This window comes from Octopus bimaculoides, chromosome 6 (genome assembly GCF_046866305.1).
Source record: "Octopus bimaculoides isolate indiv1 chromosome 6, ASM4686630v1, whole genome shotgun sequence".
NCBI classification, from domain to species: Eukaryota; Metazoa; Mollusca; class Cephalopoda; order Octopoda; family Octopodidae; genus Octopus; species Octopus bimaculoides.
Window position 1 is genome coordinate 7,677,085 of NC_142933.1, and position 14,625 is coordinate 7,691,709.

Sequence of the window (14,625 nt, forward strand, 5' to 3'; positions counted from 1 at the left end):
CTAAAAGCTTGGTGATACCTGCTCATAGGTCTATAAAAAATTTCAGAAAAAGCTTTCATTGTTCTCGACACAATCAAGGAGATCTTGTGGAACTGAAACCTGAGTGTCTTTTTGGTCAGCTGAAAGCAGTTTTGGCACAAACTTGGCAGACACATGTCTCATACCCAAATCTTCAGTGATAATGGACAGAACTGAACCGTAACTAATCTGCACATCCTCTGATAACTCATGGATGGTGATTCAATGATTTCCCCTCACAGCTGCATGCACATCTGCGATGTTTTTCTCAGCTCTGCTGGTTGCGGGTCTCCCAGAACGTTCGTCAATACTAACTTATTTTCGGCCATCTTGGAAACGTCTGAACCACTCATACACTTGTGTGCAGCTCATGGACGCCTCCCCTACACTTTCTGCAACTTTGTGTAGGCCTCAGAACAGGTATCGCCATGACAACTTTCTCTGTTATGGTCAATGCGACAATCACAAGCTACACATCTTCCTTCCAAGCAGTGCTGCAAAAAAGCGGAAGTGAACAAGAACATTATAACTTAGTGCACATGCACAGCAGAAATCAAGGTCAACCTGTGCCAAGTGGCTTTACTCTGCACTGCCTTTAGTCGAGCAAATCGACCCATAGTACTTATTCTATCAGTTCCTTTTACCGAACTGCTAAGTGACGGGGACGTAAACACACTAGCATGAATTGTCAACATATACACACATATATATATATGTACATGGGAGAATTTACGAAAAAAACAACAGACGAAGACAGGTGGTGTAAACAACAAATGGATGTATTAGTTTAACGCTCAGGAATAGAGAAAGTCTTTGATGTTTCGTGCTATGCTCTTCAACTGAAGGGAACACAGAAAGAAATAAGGAGAGAAACAAGGAGATACGACGGGCTTCTTTCAGTTTCCGTCTACCAAATCCACTTACAAGGCTTTGGTCTGCCCGAGACTATAGTAGAAGACACTTGCCCAAGTTGCCACGCATTGAGACTGAACCTGGAACCATGTGGTTGGTAAGCAAGCTACTTACCACACAGCCACTCCTACATCTACGAATGTTAAAGAGAATTTATTTTAACATGAACTCTCTGTATAAAGAATCAAATAAAAAAAAAATAAAATAGAATGGAAAGTTTTGTAAATAGGGGCCAGAATAAGGTTGAATATTTAAGAGAATTTGCAGCGTGTAAGATGTTTGTAAGCAATTCCAGAACAACAAAAGCTGTTACTTTCACTGCAAAATTTAAAATTCGTTTGTGTCTAAATATTTTCGTTCTTTGAAACTATGTGTGCAAATTTTTGTTTTCATCTTCGTTTATAGCGTAGATAATTTTTTAGACTGAAATGCCACCTTCGGCCTCCAGGACGCGTTGGTCAGCCTGAGACTATGGTTGAAAACGCTTACTGGCGAACAGTGGGAGGGGGGGAGGAACAGGACAATTCACACGATCCGATTTTTTCCCTAAAGAAAATGGATATTCTTCCCAACCACACGGTTCCTGGTACAGTCCCACTGCATGGCACCTTGGGCAAACACTGGAGTTTAAAGGACATGTTCTTGTACAGCTATTACACTATTAAAAAAATTTTTTTTTTTGCTCGGGTCAAACACTAGAGTTTAAAGGTCATGGTCTGCCGATGTGAATTTTCAGAGTCCTCTCCCCCACCCACCCATTCGCGAATTTTTTTTTATATTCGTTTACAGCAAGTTGTTTTACACCTATTATACCATTTTTTTTTTTTTCTGCTCGGGTCAAACCCTTTAGTTTGGCCGTTGTTTAACCTTAAAATCTTCAATAATGATCATTATTTATTAAACCTAAAGGATAACAGATTCGGCAGATCGGCAGACAAAATACCTAGAGGTATTTAAGTCGTCAGTTCAAATCCTGCCTAGGCCGACCTACCTTTCACCCAGTCACCTTAGAATTTACGGAATATACCTTTAGTTTTGTGTTTATATTAGAATTTTTTTTTATCGTTGTCAAAGACGATGAATGGTAGAATTATTAGAGCGCTGAAAAATTGGAAATCATGTAGTGTTTTGTTACACCGCTTTACGTTCTGATTTCAAATCGCGTCAAGGTCAACTTCGTCTTTCATATTTCCCGGGTCTATAAAATAAATACCTGCTAGGAACCGGCACCGATCGTAATCGACAATCTCTTTCTGCCAAATCTGAGGATTTTGCTCGTAAATTAGAAATTGTCATTATGATTTTGTTCAAAAGGCCCACAGAATGACAGAAACAAGGGAGCGACAGACCAAAATCCTTGAGTTATTTATTAAGTTACCTTCTTTTATATACTGCCTTCGTATTCCACCGAGGTCAACGACTTACGTGTGTATGTGTGTGTGCGTGTTTACACATAAACAGGTTTTATGGTGCAAACAGGGAAAAACAGAATTCAAAAATGAGTATAAGTAAATACTATTTTATTAATATTTAGCAGAAGCAATAAAGTGATCCAAGGACCAAGAGTTTCGTGCGTTGGCACTTATCAAACGTTGAGCTTTAGCACTTTAACTGCTATTTCTAAATTTCGGTATGTGGTGAAGCAACAGTTGCTGATCCCTTAATTATGTTTGTAAATTTAAAAGAACTTTTAAATAAGTTCTTTACCGATAATGGTTTTTACATACCGAAGTACTTGATAAAAATTATTAATTTATTAATAAATTAATAATCCTTTACCCTTTATTTGTAATATATATATATATACACAACGTGTGTTTATATATATTCATTAATGTCTATAGATGATAATTTCTGTGAGAGCTAGTCATCCAGATTCGGTTATAACTCCTGCGATACCAAAGTCACTCATTCAAACAATTCCACATAAAAGACCGGCAGTGGCGGTGGTGGTGGTGGTGGTCGTCGTTGTGGTGGTGACGGTGGCGGAGGAGTAATATAATTACCCACAATTCCCCCACCACTAATAACATGGCGGCCTTCACGAGGTACATGTGTCTTTCAAGGAGGATAAATCTATGCTATCCAATATTGACTCATCATTTTACCTCAGAATCGCGTTTGAAATGCACAATCGTAAGAACTTTAATGTCCAGTAATGATTTAAACACACTCTGTGTCCGTCTGGAGAATGTGAAACGACTTTTAAGCACAGAAGCCGATACACCTGACCGTCGAAGTGTCCGGAGTAGAAGCACTTCCGACCTGGGTTCCCTCACAAGCGACATCCTTAGTTCCAATATCAAAGCTGCTTCAGGTTCTTCACCTTCGAAAGATGGGGCTACAGAACAGTCCAGTTCTTCTTCAGGATCTAAAAAGGAAAAATCTTCGAGATGGACCGGTAAAAATGCATGGAAGTTAGGTTTACTGTTGCTCGGAGGTTGGGCTACCTTGACGACCGGCGTACTCATTAGTATTTGGGGTATGTACAAGCGATTTAATTTACCTTTGCATTGATTACTTTTACTACCTGCCTCTCTATCGTTTATTCCTGTCTACTGTCTTCTCGTATTTGTTACTTTTTCTGTCATTTGATATTTTCTTTGCATTTGTTCGCCGTCGACTTGTGAGAGGTCATATAGGTGTCATTCGCATTCATCGCTCCACTTTTGTTGATTTAATGATTAAATTTCTACACTTCTCTATCCCTGCACATCAATATTTATTACCTTTTGCCATATTTTGTCTACATATAAATTTTTGCTTCAGTTATTACCATTACAAGTAAGGAATCAAAGAAAACATAATCCATGCTACATGCGTGATAAAAGATACTCGAACAGGAGGATCTCTACGTGGTTGTTTCGACTTGCTAGAAATAGCAGCCATGTATTTCTCAAACAGCACCCTACTATTTGAAATAAGGAAAGGTCGACTTAATCGCTTGGTTTAATATCACCAACTGGTCCTTCCGTATTTTTCACAGTGTCTACTCTGTTGGAAGCATTCGGTTCAAGTCTCTTGTCTAAGGATAATTTTTTTCCCAACAGACACAGAAGGAACACGATTGCTGCCTTTCGTCTTTTGACAAAGTCATGAAAAAAAAAAAGACAGCAAATAGTTGTGTGTTTCATCTTGTGTACGTGTGAGTTTATTGAGCTTAATGTCATGCGTTTGTGTTGTATGTGTGTTTCATATTATGTCCTAATAAAGAAGTTTTCAACCTTTGCGCTGTTTCTAAAGCACATTATCGTTTCTTCTGTTTATTTTTATAATAGCTAACACATTTACAATATATGCTTAGTCGCCTAAAAATTCCATTACACACACACGTTCCTTGCAGAATAAATGTTTGCAAACTCACTTAATACTTGCTTTCTTGCTTTGAAATGATGGAGATTGTAAAAAAATGTTCTGGTCACGATATAATTAAGTTAACCACCTGGATACAAATACATATCCCAATTATAACAGATGTATATATATTATTTGTTGCAGGAGCCCCTGCAGTGGATCCAGAAGGGAACGAAGTAAGTGTCCATATATCTAACAAACAATTACATCGTGGTAGAGTCATGATATTGATTTAACACACACACTGTTATAATTTTGTCTTAACTGCAGTTCAATAGTGTAAGTGACCAAGTCAGATATGCGACAATACTTTGAATGGTTAATGATTCTACGTCGATGCAAATGTTTCGATTACAACACACGATCTCATCACTAACCCCAACATTTAACGGTAGAGATGGACTATATGTAATCTGAACCATTTCCCCCCTTATTTATTAATTTTTTTTTTTTACGGAATCCCACGTTTTAGGCTATGGAGATTCCGATTCTGAAAAAAAATTTTTTGAAAAATTTCACCCCCCCCCCCCCACAAAGCAGGCTATTTACATGCTAGAAATAACAGCCAAATCTCACAAAACTAGGGTTAGGGTCAGGGTTAGGGTTAGGGTTACGGTCAGAGTCAGGGTTAGGGTTTGAGTTAGGGTTAGGTTTACCCTGTGGATCTATATAAAACCGGGGAGGGGATCGAAATTTTGAAATTGAGATTTTTGAAAATTTTTTTTCAGAATCGGAATCTCCATAGCCTAAAACGTGGGATTCCGTAAAAAAAACAAAAAAAAAACAAGGGGGGAAAGGTTCAGATTACATATAGTCCATCTCTACCGTACACTTAATCCGTTAACCGGTTTTATACCATCATATAGACTTTGGATGTCTTTATCATAGACCATTCTGTTGCAAGCATTAACATTCAGGCCATCTCTCTGGACTGAGAATACCGCCTATCCCTTTTTCTCCATCCGTCTTGGAGACCCCGTGAAAGATCATAGGGACTGCCCTTCTGGCCAAAACATGAGAAAAAAAAAAAAGTGCCCTGAAAATATATTAAATATTGTATAATAATAATAATAATAAATTTTGAGTCAATAGAATTGTTTATTGGTAGAGAATTTAGCAGAGAGTAATATTTGAGAAAAGGCAAAACGGCCAGTGTCAAAGAATGTATTAATGCCAACTGTTACGTAACTTGTTCCCTCAGCCACTTTGGACATGGCATGATTGAAAGCCCGAGAGGGATGTTTTGCCTTCAGATTCCTTGGATAATCTCTATTGATTGAAGTTTTCCAATTCCTTATATTCCAAATGTGAAACACTGTCATATTCGTGGGTCTGCTGAGGGATTCCACCTCGGCGATATTTTACTATTATAGGTCTGGGCGTATGGTTAAAAAGTTTGTTCCCCTTCCTCATGTTTCAAGTTCAGTCCCACTGATTGACACCCTGGGCAAGTGTTCTCTATGGTCCTGTAAAAGGCACAGAAAATCTTGGGAGTGGATTTGGTAGATGGAAACTGAAGCAAACCTGATGGGGGAAATATTGTTTGTTGTTGGCACTCCGTCGCTTACGACGTCGAGGGTTCCACTAGATCTGATCAACGGAACAGCCTGCTCGTGAAATTAACGTGCAAGTGGCTGAGCACTTCACAGACACGTGTACCCTTAACGTAGTTCTCGGGGATATTCAGTGTGATACAGTGTGACAAGGCTGACCCTTTGAATTACAGGCACAACAGAAACAGGAAGTAAGAGTGAGAGAAAGTTGTGGTGAAAGAGTACAGCAGGGTTCGCCACCATCCCCTGCCGGAGCCTCGTGGAGCTTTAGGTGTTTTCGCTCAATAAACACTCACAACGCCCGGTCTGGGAATCGAAACTGCGATCCTATGACCGCGAGTCCGCTGCCCTAACCACTGGGCCATTGCGCCTCCACGGGGTGGGGATTTTACCTTGCTTGGAAACCAGTGAAGGTCAGCAACAAGAAGGGAATCCCTCTTGAAAATCTGCCTCAGGGAATTGTGACCAACCCATCTGAGTATGGGAAGGAAAGTCAACATTAAAACAATGATGAGTATACATCAGTGATGTTAGCTCCAATACAGTCATTTGACCTTCTAGAAAAAGCTGTTAAATCTTCCTCAAATGAAACCTCACCATCTTAAACAGGATCCGACACATCAGGTTGTATTCCTGGATACACTGAGGGGAAAAAATGGAATGGTCATGGCTGGAATACCTTTGATCATAGGTTTGCTCAATGAAGGTTAACCTGGAATTGAATCACCACCACAACTTTTGAGGTAGTGTTTTCTTGTTGTTTAGCTCCATGTCAAGTAGACCTTTGTTCAAAGACATTCCAGTCTTGCCATTCATCATCATCGTTTAACATCCGCTTTCCATGCTGGCATGGGTTGGACAGTTTGACTGAGGACCGGCAAACCAGATGGCTGCACCAGGCTCCAATCTGATTTGGCAGAGTTTCTACAGCTGGATGCCATTCCTAATGCCAACCACTCCTAGAGTGTAGTGGGTGCTTTTTTACATGCCATTGGCATGGAGGCCAGTCAAGAAGCCCTGGCATCAACCACACTGAAATGGTGCTTTTTACGTGCCACTGGCAAGGGGTCCAGTCAGGTGGTACTGGCATCGATCATGCCTGAATGGTGCTTTTTACATGCCACTGGCACAGGAGCCAGTCAGGCAGCTCTATCTTACAACACACCCAAGACTATTTTATGCCATCCAGGGGATTCAGACTAGATTTAACAGTTTGCTTAAAAGGAAAACCCAACATCCCTTCCAAAAATAAAAGTATTTTGAAAAAATATCAACAAAACTCTGGCTGGGTGATAATAGTTTACTCAAGGTAACCAGCCTCAGCATCCATCCATCGTCTTCAAGTAGCTTCAGAACCTCATCATCATCATCATCATCGTTTAACGTCCGCTTTCCATGCTGGCATGGGTTGGACGATTTGACTGAGGACTGGTGAAACCGGATGGCAACACCAGGCTCCAATCTAATTTGGCAGAGTTTCTACAGCTGGATGCCCTTCCTAATGCCAAAAACCTGATGCGAGTAATTCTCTCTGTATCATTGGGAAGATCTTTGAAAGACCTCCTTGATTTTAGCCACCAGTTCAGCCTTGGTGTTTCAAGCAGAGTGGTTAGTGTCTTTCTCAACCATGCCCCACACTTAGTAATCCATAGGATTATAATTGCGGGGGTTAGGTGGCCAAAAACTGGGGCTGGTGAAGTCATAGAAATTCTCCAACAACCGCTTCTGACTCTTTCTGGAGTTAGGGCAAGGAGCTGAATCCTGCTGCCTCACCCATGGCCTTCTACATTGAAATGAGCCTAAAGCTCTGTTCATAGATGTGGGGATGAATTCTGGTGTGCAGATGCAGTCAGAACACTTGTTGTGTCCCTTCCTACTGGTTACAGCCTGTAGTCTCTGTTGCAGCTGTTCATGTCATATCTTACAGCCTTCACCATTCGAGTGTGGTCGATGCCAGTGGCACGTAAAAAAGCACCCACTACACTCTTTGTTAGCCTAGGACTTATTCTATCGGTCTCTTTTGCTGAACCGCTATGTTACCGGGACGTTAATATGCCAACATCGGTTGTCAAGTGATGATGTAGGGGACAGACACACACACACATATAAATATATCCATATATATATATATATATATATATATATAATATATATATAATATGTATATATATGATGGGCTTCTTTCAGTTTCCGTCTACCAAATCCACTCACAAGGCTTTGGTCAGCCCGAGGCTATAGAAGACACTTGCCCAAGGTGCCACACGGTGGGACTGAACCCAGAACCATATTGTTGGGAAGCAAGCTTCTTACTCTACAGCCATACCTGCACCTATGTTATTTATAAATCCACTGTCCTAACTAGCGTTCAGGTTCATGAATTCCTGTATATTCTATTATAAAATTGAACCAAAACATTAAAATGTATTTTACTTTCCCTATTCTCGTTGTTTATTTGCAACTTTGCTTTTATAATTAAAACAGAGAAACTTATCATTTATTTATTTATTTTTTCCAGTTCAAAGATGAATTTTCTGACTGTAAGTTGATGATTTTGTTTGTCCATGTCTAAATGAATTTATTAATTTATTAACCCCTTCGTTATCAACCCAGCTGAAACCAGCTCTGACTCTGAGTACAAATGTCTTGTTTTCATAAGTTCTGAATTAAAATCTTCCACATCTACCCTCACCTATTGTCTATATTTTGTGTTCACCTGTTATGCATGTGAATCATTTCACTAGTATCATCATCATTTTATCATCATCATCCTCATTTAATGTCCATTGTCTATGCTGACATGGGTTGGATGATTTAACTGAGCTGGCACGCTGGGAGGCTGCACCAGGCTCCAATCTGATTTGGCAGAGTTTCTACAGCTGGATGCCCTTCCTAATGCCAACCACTCTGAGAGTGTAATGGGTGCTTTTTACATGCCACCAGGGTATGCATATGTGCCAATTCGCATGACACGGAGATATATATATATCGTTTAACGTCCGCTTTCCATTCTAGCATGGGTTGGATGATTTGACTGAGGACTGGTGAAACCAGATGGCTGCACCAGGCTCCAATCTGATTTGGCAGAGTTTCTACAGCTGGATGCCCTTCCTAACACCAACCACTCCGACTGTTGTGACTGATGCTGGTGTCACACAACTGGTACCTGAGCTGGTGGCATGTAAAAAGAACTGACTACACTCTTGGAGTGGTTGATGTTAGGAAGGGCAAGCCAAATCAGGCTGGAGCCTGGTGCATCCTTCCAGCTTACCAGCTCCAGTGAAACTGTCCAACCCATGCCAGCATGGAAAGTAGATGCCAAATGTTGATGATAATATTTCTTGCCAGCATCTTGTCATTCCTGCCTCTCTATCATTTATGGTGCCATGTTTTACCAATCTTATTTGGTCTCCAAATACTGTGCTGCAAATTGCTTACAGTGAAAGGAATCTAGGATTTCTATCTCGCTTCCATCTTATTCTTCCCATCTTTCCATTACTGAGCAAATCAGAAAATGCTTCAAAAGATGCGAGTTCAATGCTAATTTGTTCACATTCATATTTAAGCCATAATGATCATCATCATCATCATTATCATCATCCTCATCATCCTTGTTCCATTCTGGCATCAGTTGGACCAAATTGGTTTTTAATGGAAACCCGAACAGCAGTTGTTCTGTGACAAGTTCAGCAGCAATAAGAAGGGATTAAAGCTTTGGGATTAATTACTGGTTCTGTCTGCTCTTCTGATGATATTCAATACACAGGGCAGAATAGGCACAGGTGTGACGGTGTGGGTAATAAGCTTCCTTCCCAATCACGTGATCTTGGGTTCAGTCCCACTGTGTGGCACTTTGAGAAAGTGTCTCCTAGTATAACCCTGGGCTAACCAAAACCTTGTAAGTGGATTTGATAGATGGAAACTGAAGCAAGTCCATTGTCTATGTGTGTGTGTGTGTATATTGTTTCAGTCATTTGACTGTGGCCATGCTGGGGCGCCACCTTGAAGGGTTTCAGTTGAACAAATTGACCCAAGGACATTTTTAAGCTGGTACTTATTGTATCGGTCTCTTTTTACTGAACCACTAAGTTACAGGGATGTAAACACACCAGCACCATTTTTCAATTGGTGATAGGGGACAAACACAGACACAAAGACACACATACATTGATATATACATAAATATAATCAATGGGCTTCTTTCAGTTTCCATTTACCAAATCCACTTACAAAGCTTTGGTTGGGCCAAGGCTATAGGAGAAGACACTTGCCCAAGATGCTACACAGTGGGACTGAACCCAGAACCATGTGGTTGGGAAGCTAGCTTCTTACCACACAGCCACTCCTGTGCCTATATATATATATATGTCTGTGTGGTGAGGTATATCGTCCCACAAAGCACAAGAATTGGCTTGCAAGACTGTATGGGGTGGCAGACTACCAGAAGGGATAGAGTTGAAGGGGGGGATGAACAAGGAACCATCAGTTGGGAGAGATAGAGGAGGTTGCAAAAGAGAGTGGGATGAGGTGGAGGCAAGATTATACAAAAATGAATTTCATGGAATCATTTCAGAAAAGGCCATTTGGTAATGGAATGTTTTGCAGTTATTATTTCTGTTTTGCTCTTCTCCAAAATGTGTTGTTGTTAAGATATTTTCACTGGGAGCTAGTTATAAGTGTCTGTCCATTGTAGCAGCATTGTAAACAACAACACTTGCTGCAGAGCTATGAAATTCTGAATTTTTGTGCCTCGTGTCCTGAGATTTACTAATGGCTATTTGCTTTAAAGAGGAAAACACAACAAAAAGAAAAATTAAGTAATGTAAATGTAGCCCCCTCTGCTACCCCTTCTCAAATGAACACAGATATACATCAGTTTCATATCCATCTTGAATATGTGACCCCTAATATGACTGGTATTATCAGGGATAACAGGAAAAATACCAGTCTGATGGTTTGTGTTGGCAAAAATAGCAGTTTAAGTTTAAATTTTGTAAAATGTGGCCATCAAAGATAGATGTTCCCATCATATTATGTCCTGTACAGTGGAGGTGCAATGGTCCAGTGGTTAGGGCAGCGGACTCGCGGTCATAGGATCGCGGTTTCGATTCCCAGACCGGGCGTTGTGAGTGTTTATTGAGCGAAAACACCTAAAGCTCCACGAGGCTCCGGCAGGGGATGGTGGCGAACCCTGCTGTACTCTTTCACCACAACTTTCTCTCACTCTTTCTTCCTGTTTCTGTTGTGCCTGTAATTCAAAGGGTCAGCCTTGTCACACTGTGTCACGCTGAATATCCCCGAGAACTACGTTAAGGGTACACCTGTCTGTGGAGTGCTCAGCCACTTGCACGTTAATTTCACGAGCAGGCTGTTCCGTTGATCGGATCAACTGGAATCCTCGACATCGTAAGCGACAGAGTGCCAACAACATGTCCTGTACAGCAGTCTTGGCATTTATAAACACAGAGTTGTCCAGTGTCTCGTATCTGTATGGACAACATGTTGTCCAGCTTTTGTTAGATATTTGGTTGACATCTAATTAGCTAATTATTGTAATGTGATGTACTTTGGTTTTTATCTAATTAACTAATGATTGTTTTGTCTAATTTGTTAATGATTGTCATGTAATATATTTTCCAGTATGGTTTGTCCAAGCTTATTTAAAGAGAGCGTTAAAGGAATTTCGTCAATACAAACAGGTAAGTACAGCTGCTTAAGGTTTATTGCAAAATTACACATCACTCAGGTGGCTGCTTTTCTTCCGTTGTTAAGACTGACTTTCAACTGTTGCTAGCTAGACACATTCAACAAAAAATAGATAACATCATAGATTGTCTCAGTTCATTGTTGTGTGGGCAGTGCTAGAATGTGCCACATCATCATCATCATCGTCATTGTTTAACATCCGTCTTCCATGCTTATATTGGTTGGACGGTTTGACTGAGGTCTGGAGAGCCAGTGGCTGCTCCAGGCTCCAATCTGATCTGGCAATGTTTCTACAGCTGGATGCTCTTCCTAACGCCAACCACTTCGAGAGTGTAGAGGGTGCATTTACGTGCCACCGGCACAAGGGCCGGTCAGACGGTACTGGCAACGGTCACACTCAAAATGGTGTTTTTTATGTGCCACGTGCACAGGAACCAGTCCAGCAGCACTGGCAATGACCTCGCTCGAATGTTTTCTAACGTGCCACCAGCACAAGTTACATGGCAACCTCACTAGTGTTGGTGGCATGAGAAAAATATCCTGTACATTCTGTAAAGTGATTAGTGTTAAGAAAGGCATCAAGCCATAGGAACCATACCAAAGATGACGTTGGAGCCTGACGCATCCCAGCAGCTTGTTGGTTCTGTGTCAAACCATCGTGACCTGTGCCAGCATGGAAGGAGGCAGACATTAAATGATGATGATGAAGGACAATGTTAGAATGGGAAAATGATAAAATCTTCATTTTTTGATATACTGAAAACTACTTTTATGTTAAGTTTGGTTAATTATGTGGTTCTTTGCTGAGAATACTTTAATTACAACATCATCATCATCATCATCATCATCATCATCATCATATATCCCTCTTTCCATGCTGGTCTGATTTCTCTTAAACATTGTTGTTCAGTCTTCCAATTGGTCTATTACATCTGTCTTAACGAGAATTATTATTATCGTTTAGTCCCAAAATAATGATTCTTATAACAGCCAGGTTCAACTTTTATCCAGTAACGAGTCCTCATCTCTGAAGTAGAAAATCAACTTCCTTTTATTTTTATAATTATTTTCATGATTTTTTAAAAAGAATTTATTTTCTTTATTCAGATGCTAAAAGACCCTTCTCGAGAAAAATTACTGCCTGACCCTTTGCACTACCCCTATGCTCAGCCACCTTATACTTTAGTTATAGAAATGACCGGTGTCCTTGTACACCCTGACTGGACGGTAAGTATTGTTTTTATTATTATTACATGTTGTTCATTGTTGTAACAAAGAAACTGGTGTTAAAATAGATCAATCTACTTTACTATTTTAAAGTTTGAATTTCATTGAGGGCTTACTGTGCACTTCGGCCCTTCATGGTTGATAAAATAGATACCAGTTATAGACTTGATGATAAAATAATCACAAACATTCCTTCCCCTTCTCATATTCAAATTTATTAGAGTATAAGACAAGTTGACAGTTAGTATTCTGTTGCTAACACTGCTTTGTGCCTGTTGCTAACATTGAGCAGTGCTTGTTGTTAACACTGAATAGTGCCTGTTGCTAATGCAGGGCAGTGCCTGTTGCTAACGACAAGCAGCATTTGTTGCTAACATGGAGCACTGACTGCTGCTAATGCCAGGAAACGCCTGATACTAGTGCCAACCAGTACCTGTTGCTAGCGGCGACCAGTACCTGTTGCTAGCGCCGACCAGTACCTGTTGCTACCGCCGGGCAGCACCTGTTGCCAATTGTGGGGCAGACCTGCTGTTAGCACTGGGCAGGCCTGTTCCTAATGCCAGGCAGCACCTGTTGCTAACGGCAAGCAGTGCCTGTTGCCAATGCCAATAAGCAGTGCCTGTTGCTAACACCAAATACTACCTGTTTCTGACACTGTATTGTACTGTATTGCATTGCTGTCTCTTACTAATACTGCTTTTCTCTGTTGCTTACACTATACTACTGCCTATTGCTAGCACTGCATTGTTGCATGTTGCTAACTCTGCTCCAACCCCACCCCCCGTTGCTAACACATACCATTTTTCTGCTGCTAACACTATCATTGTCAGATGATAGTACTGTATTGTTACTAACACCACGTAATTGTCTGTTGCTAATACTGTATTCTATCTGTTAGTGAGACATTTTGCCTCTCAAATGTTCTCATCCTGTTTTTTGATAAGGGCATGTGTAGTAGATCAGTTTCTCCTCTCCAGACAATGTCTGCAGGTTGTTAGCGGGGTAAGCATAATTTTCTTTCTTCACATAAACTAAAGAATTTCTCTCCTCACTCCTCACTATAGAGAATGCCGAAAGTTTCAAGAGAGGTGTTAACCAGAGTTCTTCATTGTCAATAACATTAGTAAGGAACATCAATAATTCAGAAACGCTGTCTCTATCAAAACTAATTGAGTTAATGCTAAAATATTTAATATAATGAGCTTTAAAGTAAGAAAAACAAAAAACTAACTGGAAATAATTATTTGGTGAGGAGAAACCGATTTTGGTTAAGGATAAATTTCATAAGTTTGCGACACATGGGAGACAACCTCTGACATGTTTTGGTCTTACCATTTCATAAGCAAATCAGTTTATACTGTACTTAGTAAATAGTGATGGGGGAATCACTAAATGTTCTCTGCTTGATGTTGGAGAATAGAAGAAGCGGTTAGGGAGTAAACAGTTCAGAGTTGCCATCCCATGCAGAACAGTTGTTAGGGTTAGGGTTAACTTTTAATGCTTCCTATATTAATAAACTAACTAAAAGTATTAATGTAGTAAAGAAAAAAGATGCTCAATGTCTAATATTACTTTAATGTTATTTATTTTTCCATGAAAATCTTCTTGAGAGTATTGTGGTTAACTAAAATATTCTGCATCCAATAATCTAGATCCAGTGCAGTTTTAGCATGATCCCTTAATTCAGAGGACAGGCTGGTGTTGTAGTAGCCTGAGGCCACTGGTTGTTTCAAGTCTTATGACTAACGTCCTTATTGAGGCCACCCAACTAAGGTTGATCAAGCCAAGCTCTGTATCCAAGTAGCATTCTGCTGACCCCCACAGGTCACCTCTTTTATACAGATGGCATTAAAAATAA

The 14,625-nt window shown here is 40.3% G+C and overlaps 1 protein-coding gene across 1 annotated transcript in view; it reads left to right on the forward strand.

The window, feature by feature from the left end:
- The first annotated feature begins 2,863 nt into the window (after positions 1 to 2,863).
- Positions 2,864 to 14,625, forward strand: part of LOC106873759 (mitochondrial import inner membrane translocase subunit TIM50) — a 36,794-nt gene continuing 25,032 nt past the window's right edge. The window contains exons 1-5 of the mRNA XM_014921261.3: positions 2,864 to 3,412; positions 4,429 to 4,460; positions 8,353 to 8,374; positions 11,475 to 11,533; positions 12,648 to 12,767. Coding sequence (XP_014776747.1) covers positions 2,962 to 3,412; positions 4,429 to 4,460; positions 8,353 to 8,374; positions 11,475 to 11,533; positions 12,648 to 12,767 — 684 coding nt within the window. The 5' untranslated portion in view covers positions 2,864 to 2,961. The remainder of the gene's footprint in view (positions 3,413 to 4,428; positions 4,461 to 8,352; positions 8,375 to 11,474; positions 11,534 to 12,647; positions 12,768 to 14,625) is intronic.